This window comes from Pristiophorus japonicus, chromosome 14, assembly GCF_044704955.1.
Source record: "Pristiophorus japonicus isolate sPriJap1 chromosome 14, sPriJap1.hap1, whole genome shotgun sequence".
Taxonomy (NCBI): Eukaryota; Metazoa; Chordata; class Chondrichthyes; family Pristiophoridae; genus Pristiophorus; species Pristiophorus japonicus.
Window position 1 is genome coordinate 124,143,541 of NC_091990.1, and position 21,458 is coordinate 124,164,998.

Consider the following 21,458-nt stretch of genomic DNA (forward strand, 5'->3'; position numbering starts at 1 on the left):
ACCCCGCACAACCGACCCGACAGCGAAATACCACTCTGAAAATCTTCAATTTACCCAGTGGTGCCAAAACCTGCTTTTTCCCCAGTGGTCCAGTGCCAGTGAGGCTGTGGCCTTCTGCACTGGTGGTACGGCTCCCCTTAAAGGGGAGGACCTACTGTCACTGCCGCCATGTTTTTTTTCAGCTGACTGCTATGTCGGATCGTCAGTTATTCCCCGGGTTCAGCCAGGCAGCCTGCCCCCCCCCCCCCCCTCCCATGCCACCTTGGGTGCCAAGCTGCTGGCCTGGCTGGAACCCTCCCTGGTGGCGCAGTGGGCCGAAGTTAAAGAATCACAGAAGCTCTCCCCTTTAAGTGAGGGGGAGATCCATGGTAATGCGGCGCTGTGATGACGTCATCGTGGCGGTGACTACACTTCCCTCCCAAATTCCGCCCCTCAGGTGCACTCATTTCCCCACTTCCACCCCCATTAAGAGCGATTTCCCGTCCGCCTGGAAAAAAAACCCAAAGGGCGGAATATCGCTCAAGAGGCCACCTCATACACCGCGCCGGTAAAAACCATCGAAATGGGGTGCGTTTCGGGCAGTGTCATTTTGGCCCCCCCTATCTTTGGTCTGTGAGAGCAACTGTATAAAAATCAGTGCTGCAGGAATGGTCTTCAAGCAGTGAGTTTTCCTGGCAATTAAATGGATGACAGGTGAAGGCTGACTGTCCCAACATTATTGTGTAGAGTAATTCTGAATCATTTTAAAATGTTCACCATGCCCCACCTGGATAACTACATGCTCTACTGATAATTTAATTCTTTCCAACCTTTTGCTATATGATTAATGGCTTGCATTGCAGTGTCCGATCTTCAGACATAGATCTGTGGCATTCTATCCTCAGACCTGTGCAAGTCGCACAAAAGGAGATGGAACAGCTGGAGAAAGCATACTAGCTTATGCCCAGCAACGAATTGCAAATGGGTTGCAAAAATGCTGGGAATTATTTTCTTTTTTAGTGACATTGCTGCTTTCAGTAGCAGAGATTGCTACCGTGTGCTGAAACTAGGGCACTGCTGCTCACTGCAGAAATGTGTAGCAGTACTGTACAATGAGCGATGTACAATAGATTGTATTTGCACCTAACCTTACTGCCTGATGTACAGTTTATAATCCCCCTGCAGTACTGAGTGTCCTTTACTGTCTTCATTATGTGTTCCATTGTGTGCTCAGCGCCTGTCTGGGCTGGGAAATTTATGTTTGGAACAAGTAACCCATATCTCCAAGGATCCAACTGGCTCAGTTAGTTTTCATCCGGCAGCAAGAGAGGAACCCATTGTTCCTTTAAGCTACAGGCCTCAAGACACATCCAGCAAATCATCCATTCACACGCATAACTGTTCGATGGTGGTCACAGATATTTTGATGTTCAATTAGGATCCCTTCCTGTTGATGAATGCCATGGGATGTTCAACAGCAAGTGGTTGCAGTCGATAGCACCTTGTAACCCAGGAATGGCACATCTTTCACAACCCCTCCTGTTGCTGCAAGCTGGTGCAGATTTTAATGGCCGTAAATTGCGGCCTCTCGCGCCCGAAGAGGCCTTGCAAGTTCTGGGTTTAGGCGCACGATGCGCATGCAGCAAGAACCAGCCCTTGTGATCTGTCAAAATGTCTTTTGACAGTTCCAACACATCCCCAGGAGAAGGGCCTTTGCGGGTGGAGATTTGGGCTATTTGCCCCACTCCTGCCCTGCGAATGTCCTTCAAACTCTTACGCTTGGTAAAAGCAAGCGTGTGGCCTACCAGCTTAAGAGTTTTAAAAGATAGAAAAATGTTATCAATAATTTTTATATATTAAAACCCTGTCCATTAAGATAACTTTATTTTTACTCCTATCAAAACATATAAAAATCTATTAAAAAAAAATGTTCTCTGAAACATTTCATTAACTTGAATTTCAATTAATTTTAAATATGTGATGTGTTTTTTTTATTTATTTAAAATGTTTGTGTCTTTGGGGTATCCCCATTCATAGAAATGGTGATCTCCGTACAAACGGAACTCACCATTACTGTGAATGGGGATACGCTATTTTCATTGGCTGGTCTGGCCCATGTGATCCCAGGCTGCACAAACGCTCCTGGAACATGTGGTCCCCTATGCTGGTCTGCGCATGAAGGTCTGCGTTCCTCCGAGACCACCAGGTACATTCGTAAATATTTTTGTGGTGGAATGCATCCGCCCGTGGGAAGCTTCCGACCGCAATTTCAGAGCCATTATATTCGCTGCATGTTGAAATAGGTTGGTGGACAGTTAAAGACCCTCTGTTTTATCCAGCATGTCCCACACAATTGCGATACTTTGTGCATCACGATATATACACTCCCCAACCAAAACCATGTGAACTCCAGGGAGAGGCAAAAAACCAGATTCAAAACCCAGGTCAATTTAGGGGGATAAAATCTGGGAAGTTCCTCTCTGACCCATCTAGGCAATTGAAACTAGTCCAGGAGATCACTCTGGCCCTGAAGTACCTACCTTTTGTAAGAGGTGATGGCCGCCCCAACCAGAAACCGGTCCAACTCTCGCTTGAAGGAATAAAATCTGTGGCAAACGAGTTGAGTACTCTTGTCACTTGTATCGGTGGTGACAGTGTGATCCTGATGTTGCTCCTTGTGTTGTGTATGGAGAAAGAGTCAGACTGAATACTGTGAACTCAAAGTAAAGTGTGACCTTAGTCTTTTATTGCAGGTCTCCAGAGTGCCTCTCCAACCTGTGAAGCCTCCTTAAATACCTGTGCTCCCAAGGGATTATGGGATCCCTTGGGACTCCAGGGGATGAGCCCTCTGGTGGCTGTACAGAGTAAATACAAGTTTACATATATAACAACACTCCGCCCCCGCCCAAAGTCAATAGTGTAACTATTTACAATGCGAGTCGATCTGGGGCCCTTCTTGCCCTGGTTGATCGTCTCGGTATGAAGGCTGGTGTTGTTGAATCATTTGTCGGGCCCTCGCTGGGCTACTGTGCAGCTGGCCTTGCTGGGCTGCCTGGTGTGTTGGGTCTTGCAGGGCTGCTGTGGATGATGGGTTTTGCTTTGTGGTCAACCGTGGTGCCAGTTGCCACTGGTGTGTATGTTGGGGGATCATAAAAGGTAGGGTCCAAGGTGGGTTGTTCAGGATAGTCTATGAATCTGAGTTTGATTTGGTCCAAGTGTTTCCAGTGAATTAGTCCATTTGAAAGTTTGATCCGAAACAGCCTGCTCACCTCTTTGGCCACGACAGTGTCGGGAAGCTACTTAGGACCTTGTCCATAATTTAATACAAATACAGGATCATTGATTTCAATCTCACGTGACACATTTGCGCTGTCATGGTATGTACTTTGTTGAAGCCGTCTGCTCTCTACTTGTTCATGTAGATCAGGGTGAACTAACGAGAGCCTTGTCTTAAGTGCTCTTTTCACGAGCAGTTCAGCAGGTGGGATCCCAGTGAGTGAGTGGGGTCTCGAGAGGTAGCTAAGCAAGACTCGGGATAGGCGAGTCTGCAGTGAGCCTTCAGTTACCCTCTTCAAGCCTTGCTTGATGGTTTGCACTGCTCTCTCTGCCTGTCCATTGGACGCTGGTTTAAACGGGGCAGATGTGACATGTTTGATCCCGTTACGGGTCATGAATTCTTTGAACTCAGCACTGGTAAAACATGGCCCGTTGTCACTCACCAGGACATCGGGTAAGCTGTGAGTGGCAAACATGGCCCGCAGGCTTTCAGTAGTGGCAGCGGACATGCTAGCCGACATTATCTCACATTCAATCCACTTGGAGTACGTGTCTACAACCACAAGGAACATTTTACCCAAGAACGGGCCTGCATAGTCGACGTGTACCCTAGACCACGTTTTGGAGGGCCAAGACCATAAACTTAACGACGCCTCCCTGGGTACATTGCTTAACTGCGAGCATGTATTACATCTGTGAACGCAGGACTCTAAGTCCGCATCGATACCGGGCCACCACACATGGGATCTGGCTATTGCTTTCATCATTACGATGCCTGGTGGGTACTGTGGAGGTCATTGATGAAGGTGTCTCTGCCCTTCTTGGGGAACACTACTCGATTGCTCCACAGAAGGCAGTCTGCCTGTATAGACATTTCATCTTTGCACCGCTGGAACGGCTTTATCTCATCCTGCATTTCCACTGGAACACTGGACCAGCTCCCATGAAGCACACAGCTTTTGACTCGAGATAATAAGGGGTCCTGGGTTGTCCAGGTTTTGATCTGAAGCGCAGTGATGGGTGAATGCTCACTCTCAAATGCTTCCATAACCATGGCTAGATCTGCGGGCTGCACCATTTCCACGCCCGTGGTGGGCAATGGCAGCCTACTGAGAGCATCGGTGCAGTTTTCTGTGCCTGGCCTGTGGCGGATGGCGTAGTTGTATGCGGACAACGTGAGCGCCCATCTCTGGATGCGGGCCGATGCGTTGGTATTTATCCCTTTACTCTCGGAATATTGCCGCCGCTGATCGGATTCCAAACGGGCATCTGTAATAAACAAAAAGACTTTTGTGCGTGTTGATGCGGGTGAGGGCCTTCGATGATTCCTTCAGTTCCTGCGTCATGTAGGCTGAAGTCAGATCCAGGGATATAAGTGGCTTATGGTCAGTTTCCAATTCGAATTTTAGCCCACACAGGTATTGATGCATTCTGTTTACCCCATAGACACATGCTAACGCTTATTTTTCAATCACGCTGTAGGCTCTCAGCCCTAGACAGACTCCTGGATGCACAAGCAAACGTTTACAGCTTCCCAAAATCATTAGCTTGTTGTAATACACACCCGACGCCATATGACCATGCATCGCATGCTAGTACCAAAGGCTTACATAGATCATACAACACGAGCAATTTGTTTGAACATAACAATTTTCATGCTTTTACAAAGGCATTTTCTTGGCTTTTGCCCCAAACCCATTTGCCCCCTTTTCATAGTAAGACATGTAGTGGTTCTAGCAATGTGCTGAGACCCGGTAAGAAGTTACTAGAGTCCCAGAAACAACCGCAGTTCCGTCACGTTTTGTGGCCTCGGTGCATTCTCAATTGCCTCTGCCTTCACGTTGTTGGGCCTGATGCCATCCGCCGCAATCCTCCTTCCCAAGAACTCCACATCAGGCGCCAGAAGAATGCACTTCGAGCGATTTAAACTGAGCCCCACGCGGTTGAGTCGACTAAGAACCTCCTCCAGATTCTGCAAGTGATCTACTGTGTTCCGACCTGTGACCAAGATGTCGCCCTGGAAGACTACAGTGTGTGGGATCGACTTCAGTAAACTTTCCATGTTTCTCTGGAATATCGCCGCCGCTGATCGGATTCCAAAATGGCATCTGTAATAAACAAAAAGACTTTTGTGCGTGTTGATGCGGGTGAGGGCCTTCGATGATTCCTTCAGTTCCTGCGTCATGTAGGCTGAAGTCAGATCCAGCTTCGTGAACATCTTTCCTCCCGCCTGTAGTGTATGTAGGCACCTTTAATAATGACTCCATGAGGCAGGGTATGGTACTTAAACTGTGCAGACCTGCAGTCCTTTATTAGCAGCTCCTGAGTGCAGACAACAAGCTGTGTGTTCCTTTTTATACTGGGTTACCTACCGTGTGCAGGCAACCCCTGGGTCTCCAGCAACAGCACCCTCTAGTGTACCGGTAAGGTGTGTACCATACAAGGTACATTCAATGTTGCATGACAGTGTTACAAACATCACACAGTGAACAGGCATACCTACACAACAATACTCCCCCCTGAGCATTTTTCATATCCTAGTTGTCATGACATGGGGAGGTGATCAGTGGTGGGCTATGTGAGGTTGTGGTGAGGGTTGTGTGGTTGCCAGGTGTGACACCTGTGCTTGAGGCTGGCCTCGTACGTTTCCCCTCCCTCACACACAAACCAAGTGGGTGTCACTGTTGTGGGATCCCTCGGGGAGGTAGCCACGGCAGCAGTGGGTGGTGTGTATACACTGTGATGTGGATAGTTGTGGGGTGGTGGGCAGGGCCACAAGACTGGGTGGGCTCCTTGTCCACCAATGGGGATGAGGGTCAGGTCATCCCAGGGTTTGCCAGGGAAGCTGGAGGGTATTGGCCTCATGCTTCTGGTGTTGGCCCTGGTGGCCAGGGGCTGTAGTGCTGGTCTGGTGCAGGTTGCCATTGGTAGTGGCTGGGTTGCCCCCGTCCAGGTCGTTGACTATAAAGAAGTGTTCCAATCTTTCCACAAAAGCATCCCAATCTTCCCCCTCTGTAAAATGCTGAAAGTTGCTGAGGTTAGACATGTTGAGCGTGTAGTTCGTGATCCCGTATTCCCGTCACCAGTTGTAGTGTATGTAGGCACCTTTAGTAATGAGGCAGGGTATGGTACTTAAACTGTGTAGACCTGCAGTCCTTTATTAGCAGCTCCTGAGTGCAGACAACAAGCTGTGTGTTCCTTTTTATACTGGGTTACCTGCCGTGTGCAGACAATCCCTGGGTCTCCAGCAACTGCACCCTCTAGTGTACCGGTAAGGTGTGTACAGTACAAGGTTACATTCATTGTTGCATGACAGTGTTACAGACATCACACAGTGAACAGGCATGCGTACACAACACCGCCAGCGTTGCAAAGAGGTCGTCGGACTTTGGTAGTGGGTATCGGTCCTGCAGGGAGAAACGGTTGATAGTTACTTTGTAATCGCCACAGATTCTGACAGTGCCATCTCCCTTGAGGACTGGGACAATAGGACTGGCCCACTCGCTGAACTCGATCGGTGAAATTATGCCCTCTCTTTGCAGCCGGTGTCGCTCGATCTCTATCCTCTCTCTCATCATGTACTGTGCTGCTCTCGCCTTGTGATGGATGGGTTGCGCCCCCGGAATTAGGTGGATCTGCACTTTTGCTCCTTGGAATTTCCCGATGCCTGGTTCGAACAGCGAAGGAAATTTGTTTAAGACCTGGGCACACGGAGTGTCATCAGCGGGCGATAGCGCTCGGACATTGTCCCAGTTCCAGCGTATCTTTCCCAGCCAGCTCCTGCCAAGCAGCGTGGGACCATCGCCCGGAACCACCCAGAGTGGTAGCTTGTGCACCGAACCATCGTAGAAGACCTTTGCGGTAGCACTGCCGATTACAGGAATCAGTTCTTTCGTGTAAATTCTTAGTTTCATGCGAAATGGAGTTAAGACTGACCTTGAGGCCTTGTTGCACCACAACCTTTCGTAAGTCTTTTTGCCCATGATGGACTGGCTTGCGCCCGTGTCCAGCTCTATTGACACCGCAAGTCCATTTAGTTCAACATTCAGCATTATCGGGGGACAATTCGTGGTGAATGTGTGCACCCCATTTACCTCTGCCTCCTCTATCTGAGGCTCTGGTTCATCGTGATCCTCCGTGGATCTGTTCTCCTCTGCAACATGGTGGTTTGCAGAGCTTAGCAGGCTTTGCAGCTCGCCTGCACACTCGTTGGAGGTGTCCCATTGTTCCACAGCCCTTGCAAATGTACTCTTTGAATTGGCATGAATGGAAACAATGATCTCCACCGCAGCGCCAACAAGGTGTTAATGGCCTAACATTCATCACCCTTGATGGTGGACTCTGAGTCATCTGCGGGCGTGCAGCTGCAGGTATGTGTGACCTGCCCAGTACGATTCAAAAACATCACTTTGTTCGCAGTACTTGTAGCAGCACTTGTGTGCTGAGAGATTTGCTTAGTATTGTCACTGGTGGCAATGAACACCTGGGCTATCGCTATGGCCTTACGCAAAGTTGGGGTATCTACAGTCAAAAGTTTGCAAAGTATGGTTTCGTGGCCAATGCCAAGTATGAAAAAGTCTCTGAGCATGTGCTCCAAATATCCTTCAAATTCGCAATGTCCTGCAAGGCATCTTAGCTCAGCGACATAACTCGCCACTTCCTGGGCCTTCAGACCTTTTGTAGGTGTAGAACCGGTACCTCGCCATCAGAACGCTTTCCTTCGGGTTCAAATGCTCTTGGACCTCAGTGTGCACAAATCGTTGTATGATTTCTCCATGGGTTTCGCTGGAGTGAGCAGACTCTTCATGAGGCCATACATAGGTGCCCCATAAACAGTGAGGAGGATCACCCTTCGTTTGGCAGCGCTCTCTTCCCCATCTAGCTCCTTGGCCATGAAGTATTGGTCGATTCGCTCCACAAAAGTTTCCCAATCATCTCAATCATCTGAAAATTTCTCCAGGGTGCCCACTGCTCTCTGCATCTTTGGGTTCGCTATCTGTATCTCGTCGCCAGTTGTTGTGTATGGAGAAAGAGTCAGACTGAATACTGTGAGCTCAAAGTAAAATGTGACCGTAGTCTTTTATTGCAGGTCTCCAGAGTGCCTCTCCAACCTGTGAAGCCTCCTTAAATACCTGTCCTCCCAAGGGATGAACCCTCTGGCGGCTGTACAGAGTAAATACAAGTCCACATATATAACACCTTGGTACCAGGTCTAGTTCCAGGAGATGGCATAATTCATCAATGATTTTTTGGTATGTTGCAGCCTCCACATACCTTGCTGCTCGCTGAGGCTGAGTTGGCTTGTATACTGGCAGTCGACGTTCGATATGGAGTGTGAATGAATCCTGGCAGTCTTTCTCCCTGGCCACAGATCTTACGACCATCTTCAGTGAATCATTCGTCACCTCCTCCAGCAAGGTAACACTTGCTGAGGCCTCTGCACAGAATGAAACAACTGAGTCGCTCTGTACAATGTCTCCTGTTCTGCTGTAGGTTGGACTCTTGCCAACTTCCTCCACTGTCTTAGCACCAGTTTATAACGGGCATTATTAAGTCAGTTTGGGCTGGAAGATGAGCATGATGCAAGTACTACATTTGTCTTCAATGAGCTAAACATCTGTTAATACCAGTCATTGCATCAAAGGATGTTAAATCCATTCAGTTCTGGCAGCAATGAAGGCGAACACAACAAATACTCCGTGTCAGTGCACACTTAGTGATGATGTTAGGTCCAACACGCAAAGTAATGTAACCCCCTTTGTTTTTGCCCATCGTTGCCCCACTCTCACTGGCTTTTGCCAATTGAGGGAGCTCCCTTCAATGGACCCCATGCAATAAAGGGACTGTCTCTAATATAATTTCTTAAGAAAGGCAACTGTAATATATGTGGATAGAACAAATGAAGGACAGAGAGACACAATGAGTTGCCAGTCCATGCACCTGTTTATTAGGCCAGAGCGAACTGAGCATGCTCATACTAAACCATGTGACAACCATGTGATAATACATTACTCTATTTTCCCCATTAAAATTGCCCTCTCAAATACAACAAAACTTTGGTTCCACCTTTCCCAGCATTACATATACACATAACACAAACTTCTGGCTTTTTTTCTTTTAAATGAACTACAAATCCTACAAATGAACGACAAATCCAGTTTAACAACAGGTTTGTGGAGCTTTCCTGATCCCCTTGCATACAGTTTTATATTGAACCAATTTTGGGGCTGTTTTGTTTTGGTTCCGAACTCAAAGATGATCCTGTTTCTATCGCAGAATTGTTTGTGTAAAGTCCTGTCCCCTCAGTACAGATTCACACGAGGCATGTAGTGAAGTCAAGGTCAAGGTCACTCTGGACCTGCACCTTTATTTCACAGCTCTGGAATTCTGCACTTGCCTGAGACCTGCCCTTATATACCTGTCTCTTGCAAGTGCACCCCTGGTGGTAAGGTATGCTGGTGGTTACAGGTCATATCTTATTACAGTCATGTATAGCTTGTTAGGATACAGTTATATATAATAATGTAAGATACATGACAGTTTGAAGCTGGTACTGCAGTTACTGAAGTCTGAATTGGGTCAGACGCATGTATGTGTTCATAATCAAGTGGTTCAAGATCACGTCTTGGTCCATCTCTAGCACAGATCACTTGATCGACATGAACACTTTGGATGTTGTCACCCATTTCAAATATCTCTTGGTTCCACCAGCCTCGACTATGGTTCCTACATCCCACTTGTGTGAACTCAACTCCCAGGGGACTGAGAACACCAACACACTCGTTTTGTTTGATATGCATTTCTTCTGATAACTGTCATAATAACATTTCTGACTCAACTGTTTCTGTTTCACAATTGAGGCCAAATTCAGTTGAACAAGATGCAATTGTGCTCTCGATCTCCTCTTCATCATGGTATGGCCAGTTGGATGGAGTAGTTCTGTTGAAATATGGCCTTGCTTCTGGCAGTGAAAACACTTCGCATTTCTGTATTGGCAGATCTGTGGAGTGATTTCCATTGCAGCGATAACAATTCACTGAACTGCTCTCACCGACAGGCTTTTGACTCGGTTTCACAGCTTTAGATTTGGCGATGGCTTTATGACTGTAGACCTCAGCTGCAATAGTCACTTGAGTGGAACAGAACGCCCTAGCATTCTTAAACACTATCTCCACAGATAGGACAATTTTGTATGCTATGTTAAGTGTTAGGTTAGGAGTGTTCAATAACTTGGAATGTGCGCGCTCATCCACCAGCCCTCTCACAAACTTCTCTCTCAACACACAATCCAAAAATGTGCCGAAGTTACAGGTTCTTAAGAGCTACAATGTACTCACTGATGGTTTCACTTTGTTTTTAGTTTCTGGTACCAAACTTATAACTCTCTGCTATTTCTAATGGCTTTGGGTCAAAATGGTCCTCAAGAGTCTCTCATGTCCTCAAACAACGCATCATTCACTTTCCCTGGCCCGAGTAGGTTTGCCAATGTTCCGTAGACATCTGTCTCTCTGTTAAAAGAGTGGCTTATTTCCATTCACGAATTACCTTATTTTGAGCTCAATAATGTTATTGGCCCTAAAATCATCTCCATCCACTCATTGTAAGAACTGAATGGTTCCTGAGCTCGGTCATACATGCCGAGGCATCTGATGAATCCCATAGGTGCGGCCATGATTTGTCCCGATCCCGTTGAACAGTGACTCAGAACGCTACCTGTGTCCCTGTGAGAATCAATGCTGCTGTTGCTGTATACATACACATGAAGGCGAAGCACAGATGATTCTGCCAGAACATTAACAGTAAAACATCTCAAAAATTCAGTTTAGTTGTCAGAAATTCATCTTACACTTGTCCACTCGAAGGTTGAGCACTGTGTCCTTCCATGATCCCTAAAAACAGCTTAGCGATCCCATCCTCACCCAAATGTAACACATGTGGGTAGAACAACTGAAGGGCAGAGACACAATGAGTTGCTAGTCCATGAGAAGAGCGAACTGAGCATGCTCATGCTAAACCATGCGACAATATTATAGCAACCAAATAAACAATCCAAAAGAGTCAACATGTTGTCAAATTTCTCCATGTGCCCAGAAGGCTATTGAGTGAAAAGCTCCAGACTATCAGTCTAACATTAGTGAACCTGGATAGTTTCTATTGCACAAGTGATTTTAGTATAGTTCCAAGTGGCCCACAATGTTGTACCGTGTATTTGCTCTTCTGAGCTTAGAATCCTATGGTATTCAGATCTCTTCCGCTATATTCACTTGTTCTTTGATTGCAGGCTTCTGTAGCAGGGGTTTCCCACTATTGGTGGCCAGAGTTTCTTTAACCGGGCAGAACAGCTTTTCACTAGGTCTTCCTGGTTTTCACCTGCTTTATTCTGGTTAGTAATGCAGCATCTAGGGGTCAAAATTCGCTACCGCCATTTTTGAGGCGGTGTCACCGCCTGAGTGCTGATTTTATCGGCAGGCGTTAGGTGCAGACTCCAACTGTCACATTCAGTTTTTACAGCCAACGATGAGAGAGCAGCACTAAAAGTGGCGTTGCATACTCATCCATCAATGGGGCGAGAGCTCAGGAGGCCTATTCAATCTCTCAACATGTCTGTTGAAGAAACGGGAAGAAAAAAAAAACGAAAACTTCTCCGACCCCCACACACGCTTCCCCACTGTTACAACTGATGAAAATATGCAGAAATAAATAAAGAAAAAAACTTACCTTACTCCCTGGACAATTCCGCCCGAGATCCGCTATGTACTCACCACTTTGTTCAGGCTGTAAGAACGCCTGCCAGTAAGGCCGCTGTGGAGACCAAATATCACGAGAGCGGCCACAAGGGGGCATTGCATGCTGGATGACATCACCATGCAGGTGGCATTAGAGGGCTCTTGGCGCCTCCACCAAAGACCCAACTGAATTTCTCCGGAGTCATGGACGGCGCTTACCACCGACAGTCGGACTTTGCCGTCCATTAGCCACCTCCTGCCGACGGTAACGGTTGAAGTAAGAAACGGAATTTTGACCCCCTAGTATCTGTGAATGTAAAGCAATCTGTTTTAGCCTGTATGCTGTGGTCCATCGTTGTGGTATTACACGGGAATGTAAAAATGGATGTAAAACGAGCAGAAATCAGTGTAAAGAATTGGGACCCCAGAAATGCATGGAACATGCATCCTCCTTTCTTAATTCCCTCTTTATCTTATTGATGTTATGAAAATTTAAAGTTGAAGCCATCACTTTCTGCACATTTAGCACAATATATTTATGAAAATACAGTTGTGGAAGCTTTTCTCTCAATAAAACAGATCTTGATGTCATTTTTTAAAAATAAAATAGCATTTAAAAATACAATGCCGGTATTAAAAAAATAATCGTTATAAACCACCAGAAATCGTGACTTCGTGTCCTGCTGCACTTAAAGATTTTTTTTTTTTGATTAATTCGTAGCCAATCGTTCCAATTCTTTGTCAAATCACAAACGCCAGAGGTCACCTTGCACATGCCAAGGATCACTCTGCGCCAATGCTCTTAGCCAAAAGGCCTAGAGCCACTGCACCGTTCCTGGAAGTACTGCAATACCAGGTTCGTGCCATGGAGGTGGATGGGTCAGCACTTAAAGATTGCTGTAAGTTTACGCTTGGTCAGAACGGGAGTAAGAGCAGGAAACTTGTGCTCTCTGGTCTTGTGCATTGGGGGTCGCGGAGGGAGCATGGGCAGAGCTATGTTAATGAGCGAAGTGGAGATTATCAGTGGACCTAACCCGGGAAGTAACGCAAATGATGGAGGAAGTACATGAGTAACGAGGCTCTGCCATATAACCAGCATACGTCACTTGCCTGCAAATCCCGTCGGGGGAAAAAACATGGCTCTTAGGCCGTTGTTACACCGTAAATTGCGAGGGAATTCTGAGCCTGAGTTCTTGCTGTGAACGTAAGTCATGTGTGTGAGAAAGAGACACTGAGCTGTAACAACCAGACTTCGAAGTATTGTAAAGACAAATTGGCATGATTTGCTAACCACCCTGATGCCATCGTGATTATTCCTTCCCAGATATTATATCAGTAAAGGATGTTTGTGCAAAGAGTCCCAGTTGTTAATGTGGCTGGGAATTTGGACAGAGTGGCTCCCTCTGCTCTGCCGTGACCTCGGCAGAAATGCGTCGGAATCCCGATTTGTACACACTGTTTCCACCGCACGTCAGGTGAAGTCACGGTAGCGGAACGGGAGCAGGTCCAAGCAAATCCCTGAGCCGAGTCTCTATTAACATAAAGCTAATTTAAAATTGCGGAAAAAAAATCGATGTCGGGCCTTTGAGCCTCCCTACGGAATTAAAATCATTAAAAACCTATTTGCTTGTTTTTTTTACTTCCAAGCTACTTTACGGAAAAAGAGGAGCGGTAAGTAAATGAAATCAGAAAATGCTGTGCTCTAATTATATCAGATAAAGAATTAGCCACGGTTGTCATTACTTTCACTTGTCTGTATTTTAAAACTGATACACGTGTGTTCAAATCGTTCCATGGCCTCGCCCCTCCCTATTGCTGTAACTTCCTCCGGCCCTGCAACCCTCCGAGATCTGAGCTCCAATTCTGGCCTCTTGCACACCCCCTGATTTCTATCGCTCCACTATTGGTGTCTGTGGCCTCTGCTGCCTGGGCCCTAATCTCTGGAATCCCTCCTTAAACCTCTCCGCCTCTCTCTCTCTCTCTCTCCTGCTTTAAGTCGCTCCTTAAAACCTACCACTTTGACTAAGCTTTTGGTCACCTGTCCCAATATCTCCTTTTCGCGCCTTGGGGTGTTTTACCTTTGTTAAGGGTACTTTTGAAATGTAAGTTGCTGTAAATACAATTTTACAACTATATATTGCAGTGAATTATTCATTATTTGAAAAGTTATTTTTAAGTTTTCCCTGAAAAATTATGATCTACCCTGTGTCCCCCTTAATTGACACAACTTTTTGCATTTTCCCCCGTTTACAGGAAATAATATTTTACTAAAGTGTCGTTCTACACCAGTGTCAGTTTAGTATACGATTTGTTCTTGAATCTTGCAATGCTCCACAGTATCACAGACATAAGAACATAAGAAATAGGAGCAGGAGTATGCCATTCGGCCCATCGAGGCTGCTCCGCTATTCAATAAGTTCATGGCTGATCTTCTACCTCAGCTTCACTTTCCCGCACTATCCCCATATCCCTTGATTCACTTAATGTCCAAAAGTCTATCTCAGGCTACAATATGCTCAACGACTGAGCCTCCACAGCCCTCTGGGATAGAGAATTCCAAAGATTCTGAGTGAAGAAATGTTTCCTCAACTCAGTCTTAAAGTCGTCGACATACCGTTTCCCAATGGTTTTCTTCAGATCAAATGGCCGAAGAGCCAAAGGTGTGGGTGGCTGAGAATTGAAACTTGCTACATGTTGTGAACCAGGCTAAGCTCGCAGGCTCCAGGTGCTCAGGATTGTAATCCCAATTCCCCCCAACAGATGTTGTACTGTGCCAAGGAACACACAAATCCAAATGAATGACCAAATAAGTGGTCTTTAACATCATTAGAATGATTTATCCTGTGGCGAGTTGAACAGATGAATCTTCTGTCATTTGGGCTTACACACTGCATGTTTTTGATCCTTGGTCAAAATCTATTTATTTAGTTTTGTGCTCAGCTAGCAAAAATTGAAGGACACATTGTGTGTGGTGAAAATGATTACACTCGGGCTCAATATGTAACTTGTTTGATCAAATACTCCAACCCTTCAGTACCAATTGAGTGTCTTGTAAAGCATAGAACTTGTGGCGTTTAGGTCCCGTATTTCATGGAAAATGACTGCTCCATCTTCCTGGATTGATAGTGAAATTTATCCTGGCTATCTGCTTCACTGAAGCACAGGCTGCTGTTCTATAATAAAAACAAAACATGCTGGAAATACTCAGCAAGTCAGGCAGCATCTGTGGAGAGAGAAACCGAGTTAATATTTCAGGTCGATGACCTTCGTCAGAACTGGAAGAAGTTAGAGATGGAACAGATTTTTATGCAAGTGCAGGGGTGGGAAAAGTGGGGAGGGGAGGAAAGAACAAAAGGGGGGGATCTGTGATGGGGTAGAAGGCAGAAGAGATTAAATGACAAATGGGATGATGATGCAAGGCAAAAGGAGATGGTAATGGGACAAGTTAAGAAAGGGAGGGCTTTAAATTCTTGAGGCATTGGGACTGCTACTGGGGGAGATGGGACCTGTACAAACCAGACAGGTTGCCCCTCAACAGCACCAAGAACAATATCCTCGTGGGGACTTTTGCTAGTGCTGTTGGAGAGAGTTTAAACTAGCTTGGCAGGGGGATGGGCACCTGAGAACGAATTCAAAAGGGAAGGAAGTAAAGCAGAAATTGGATAGCAAGAATCTAGAAATTAAATCTGTAAGACAGAGGAAACAGGGTTTAGTATGTAGTAAGCAAGAAGGTCTTCCTGTGCTGAATGGTATATACTTTAATGCAAGGAGTATAGCGAATAAGGCGGATGAGCTAAGAGCACAGGTAGACACTTGGGACTATGACATTATTACAGAAACATGACTGAACGAGGGGCAGGTTTGGCAGATCAATATTCCTGACTACAGGATTTTTAGGCAAGATAGAGAGGGGGTTAAAAAGTGGGGGGGGGGGTCGCAGTATTGATTAAAGAAACTATTATAGCGGTGAGGAGGGATGATATGTTAGAGGGGTTAACAAATGAGGCCATATGGGTTGAATTGAAAAATAAAAAAGGGGTGATCACACTGCTGGGCGTGAATTATAGACTTCCAAATAGTAGGAGGGAGACAGAGGAGCAAATATGTAGGTAAATTGCTATGAAGTCCAAAAACCATAGGGTAGTAATAGTAGGGGATTTTAACTATCCAAGTATTGATTGGGACAAATTTATTTTGAAGGGTATAGAGGGGACGGAATTCTTGAAATGCATTCAAGAGAACTTTTTTAGCCAGTATGTAGCAAGCCCAACACGAGAGGGGGCGGTGTTGGATTTAGTTTTGGGGAATGAAGCTGGGCAGGTTGAAGGGGTATTAGTGGGAGAGCACTTAGGTGCCAGTACCATAATTCAGTCAGATTCAAGTTGGTTATGGATAAGGACAAGGATAGGGCTGGAATAAAAGTTCTGAATTGGGGAAAAGCTAATTTTGCTAAGTTAAGGAGTGGACTGGAAACAGCTACTTGTGGGTAAATCAGTGTCGGAACAGTGGGAGGCATTCAAGAAGGAGATCCAGAAGGCTCAGGCCAAACATGTTCCCTTAAAGAAAAAGGGTGGGAAAAATAATTCTAGAGCCTCCTGGATGTCTAGGGATTTACAGGGGAGGATTAAGAAAAAAAGGGACGTTTATGTCATATACCAGCGGCTAAATACTATAGAATCTTTAGAGGAATATAGAAAGTTAAGAGGCAAAATGATAAAGGATGTTAGGAATGCTAAGAGAGAGCACGAGAAATTCTTGGCCAGTAAAATTAAGGAAAACCCTAAGATGTTCTATAATTATATTAAGAGTAAGAGGGTAACTAAAGAAAGGGTAGGGCCAATTAGAGACCATGAGGGTAATCTTTGTGTGGAGGTGAAAGATGTTGGTAGGGTTCTTAACCAATACTTTGCACCTGTTTTCACAAAGGAAAGGGGCAATGCAGATACTGCTATCGAGGAGGAGTGTGATATTCTGGATGAAATAGTGAGAGAGGACGTATTAAGGGGTTTAGCAGCTTTGAAAGTAGATAAGTCCCCAGGCCCGGATGAAATGCATCCCAGGCTGTTGAGCGAAGTAAAAGAAGCAATAGCAGAGGCCTTGACCATCATTTTCCAGTCCTCTTTGGATCTGGGCATGGTGCCGGAGGATCGGAGGACTGCTAATGTAGTACTCTTGTTTAAGAAGGGAGAAAGGGATAGGCCGAGTAATTACAGGCCTGTCATACTAACCTCAGTAGTGGGAAAATGATTGGAAAAAATCCTGAAAGACAGGATAAATCGGCATTTGGAAAGGCAAGGATTAATTAGGAACATTCGGCATGGATTTGTTAAGGGAAGATCGTGTTTGACTAAACTGATTGAATTTTTTGAGGAGGTAACCAAGAGGGCCGATGAGGGTAGTGCGTACGATGTAGTATATATGCACTTTAGCAAGACTTTTGATAAGGTCCCACATGATAGACTGGTCATGAAGGTTAAAGCCCATGGGATAGGGCAAAGTGGCAAGTTGGATCCTAAATGGGCTTGGAGGTAGGAAGCAAAGGGTAATGATTGACGAATGTTTTTGTGACTGGAAGGATGTTTCCAGTGGGGTTCCGCAGGGCCCTTGCTTTTTGTGGTATATATCAACGATTTAGATTTGAATATAGTGAGTATTATTAAGAAGTTTGCAGACAACATTAAAATTGGCTGTGTGGTAGATAATGAAGAGGAAAGTCATGGGTTGCAGGAGGATATCAATCTACTGGTCAGGTGGGCAGAGCAGTGGCAAATGGAATTTAATTCAGAGAAGTGTGAGATGATGCACTTTGGGAGGGCTAATACGGAAATGGTATACACATTAAGCGGTAGGCCACTTAATAGCGTAGATGAACAAAGGACCTTGGAGTGCTTGTCAACAGATCCCTGAAAGTAGCAGGCCAGGTGGATAAGGTGGTTAAGAAGGCATACGGAATACTTGCCTTTATTGGCCGAGGCATAGAATGTAGAGCAGGGAGGTTATGCTTAAATTGTATAATACTTTGGTTAGGCCACAGCTGGAGTACTGCGTGCAGTTTTGGTCGCCGTATTATAGGAAGGATGTGATTGTACTCGAGAAGTGAAGAGGAGATTTACTAGGGTGTTGCCTGGAATGGAGAATCTTAGTTATGAGGACAGATTGGATAGGCTGGCTTTGTTCTCATTGGAACAGAGGAGGTTGAGAGGAGACCGCATTGAGGTGTACAAAATATTGAGGGGCCTAGATATAGTGGATAGTAAGGGTCTATTTCCATTGGTGGAGGGGTCTATTACGAGGGGGCATAGTTTTAAAGTGGTTGGTGCAAGGTTTAGAGGGGATTTGAGTGGGCACTTCTTTACACACAGGGTTGTGGGGATCTGGAACTCGATGCCTGGAAGAGTGGTGGATGCAAAAACCGTCACCACTTTTAAGAGATGGTTGGATGGGCACTTAAAGTGCAGTAACCTGCAGGGTTACAGACCTAGAGCTGATAATTGGGATTAGACTGGATGACCTTTTGTTGGACGCAGCAAATATAATGGTAATTACTGCAGGGAATAGAATATGGCCAGGGTGATCTCCTGGACAAGTTTTGATCACCTGGATTGGTCGGAGAGGAATTTTCCCAGATTTTTTCTCCCTAAATTGGCCTGGACTTTTATCTGGTTTTTGCCTCTCCCAGGAGATCACATGACTCCGGTTGGGGTGGAGTGTAGAATGTTTCAGTATAAGGAGTGTCGCAGTTGTATGAGGCGGATTGGTTGGGCTGGGTGCTCTTTGCCTTTCCGTCATTGTTCATAGGTTTATATGTAACCTTTCGGGCTGCTGACCAAGGGCCGTGTGGCTTTGTCGGCCGGTGGGGACACGATGGGCCGAAATGGCCTCCTGCTGCGCTGTAAATTTCTATGTTTCTATGTTTCTAAAAGATGAGCCGAGATAAAGTATAAATGGGAATGGCAGAATCATCAACAGTTGTCGTGGGAAAGAGAAAAAAACAGAAAAAAAGAAGAAAGAATAGGTGCAGAGGTTATGGTTTGAAATTGTTGAACTCGATGTTGAGTCCAGAAGGCTGTAAAGTGCCTAAAAGAAAGTTGAGGTGCTGTTCCTCGAGCTTGTGTTGATCTTTATTGGAACAGTGTAGGAGTCTGAGGACGGAGAGGTCAGAGTGGAAGTGGGGCGGAGAATTAAAGTGACAGGTGTCTGGAAGCTTGGGGCCACGTTTACGGACTGAACGGAGGTGTTCCGCAAAGTGGTCACCCAATCTGCATTTGGCTGATGTTCTATGTTATGTCCAAGGCATAACACTAATGCAAGTTTGTAAAATTGCACCATAAACTCTGCAGTTTTACCTGAGACTAAATTCCTTCCTTTTGTCATCAGTGGTGATGGTTCATGAATATAAACCCTATTTGTTTGGCAGTTGTCATACATCACCGAATAACTGATTACTTTTGAACTCTTGTGACGAGGCCACTATGGTTAACGTTCTTGAATATTAGCATGTCGCTGAATGCTGTTTGGAGTTTTCCTAATGTTGTCTATATTTTACTGTGCCCAAGATTAAATAAACACGAAATGAATGTTAAATATTGTGCTTTTTCTTTTCTCTAAACCCTTCTTTTCATCTCTACATTGCTTATAGATCTTGATCCATCACATTTAGAGGGTTTGAAGAGGAGGACCGCTTTTCAAACCACACTAAGTAAAAAAAATCAATGCATACATGAATTAACAATGCATGCATCTTGTGCAGCAGCAATGCAACTTCCTGACTGCACTGAATTTTCAGTGCAGCAATATATTGTGTGCATGAAAATGTTGTCCAAGTTTTTGTCTAGTTTGCAGAAACCTTTTTCTGTTTTCGTTGGTGAACACTGTAAGCATGAAACAAACTGTGCCCCTGCTTTCCGCAGACAAACTTGATGAAATAGTGTCAAATCCCAAACAGTCCAGGGCTGCAGAAAATGCGACGGTGGACTCGCGAGTTGCAACTATCAAACAGCGTCCTTCAAGCAGATGCTTCCCTCCCACTGCAGATGCGAATGTGAGTAAATGTTTGCTTTCACGTTCCTGGAGTTGGCTTCGCCAATTATTATCAATATGAACCTAACATACGAAAGCCAATTGATTTCCTAATTTGCACAGGCGGAGTTCAGTGTTACTGACTGAATGTTGGTGGGGTTGGTTCATCTCACAGAGCTGTTTATAAGAACATAAGAATTAGGAGCATACACCCCTTCGAACCTGCTCCGCCATTCAATAAGATTATGGCTGATCTTGGACCTGAACTCCACTTTCCTACACTATCCCCATATCACTTGATTCCCCTAGAGTCCAAACATCTATCGATCTCAGCCTTGAATATACTCAATGATTCAGCAGCCACAGCCCTCTGGGGCAGAGAATTCCAAAGATTCACCACCCTCTGAGTGAAGAAATTCCTCCTCATCTCAGTCTTAAATAGCTGACCCCTTATCCTGAGACGGTGCCCCCTAGTTCGAAACTCTCCAGTCAGGGGAAACAGCCTCTCAGCATCTATCATGTCGATCCCCTTTAGAATCTTATGCCAAAAAATAACTACTCAGTCCAAAAATAGTTTTGAGTCCAATTAGAAAATTGCATAGCAGATAGTGGAATCGTGGACATATGGTGGCAGTAGTGCAGTTTCAAATGTCGGGCAACAATGGGATGGAGTCCTGATCAAGAGATAGGAGGTTATAGGCATAGTCAGCGAAGCCAGAATAGCATCTGATGTGGAGCGACAGTATTGCCATGTGTATTCGAATCACCATCTCCATTATTTCCTTCCTTCCTCCATATTTACTATTGTATATTTATCCTCCATTGAAAAGAACACTGATGATCGTCCTTTGACAATGTTGATCTTTCCCCAGTGTGCATTGAGTTTGATTGTCAGGGAAGGATATCCCAGCAAAATGCAGCCTCTTTCCCAGCCGCAACTGCAATGAGCCTGAATGATCTTCTGCAGAGACAGAATGGATGATAGCCAACAATGATGGGTTGGAGTGCAGGATTTCATTGATGGTAGCTTATGGATTTCATTGTCTCCAAAATTTAGGCTGCCACTGTAGCTGCCTCTTTTCTTCTTCCTCCTCTTCCCACTTTGTTTCTCTTGCCCTAGCTTATTCCATCTACTCCGTGAAACTCACTTGCTGCTCCCTTGACACCCTCCCAACCCAACTCTTGAACATGCGACTATCTCTGCCACATTTAATGCTTGTGTACAGCATAAACCACTTGCCCACAGCATGAAGATCACGTAGGTCTCCTTTATGACTGATACTTGCTATCCTTACTGGTCCTCCATAACCTCTTCACAGCCTTTGACAAGGTTGGCCACTCCATCCATCTCCTCCTCCTCCTCCTCCTCTGTAGTGATGCTCTCTTGTGATTCCATTCCTGTCCATTCCAATATAACCATCACATTGCCTGCAATCATCTCTCCTCCCACATGCCGCA

General features: G+C 45.5%; 1 protein-coding gene across 1 annotated transcript in view; it reads left to right on the forward strand.

Moving 5' to 3' along the window:
- The window catches only part of LOC139280083 (SH3 and multiple ankyrin repeat domains protein 2-like), a 1,053,009-nt gene that overhangs the window by 968,198 nt on the left and 63,353 nt on the right, over positions 1-21,458 (forward strand). Inside the window, exons 18-20 of the mRNA XM_070899582.1 lie at positions 13,629-13,652; positions 19,621-19,680; positions 19,892-20,022. Coding sequence (XP_070755683.1) covers positions 13,629-13,652; positions 19,621-19,680; positions 19,892-20,022 — 215 coding nt within the window. The remainder of the gene's footprint in view (positions 1-13,628; positions 13,653-19,620; positions 19,681-19,891; positions 20,023-21,458) is intronic.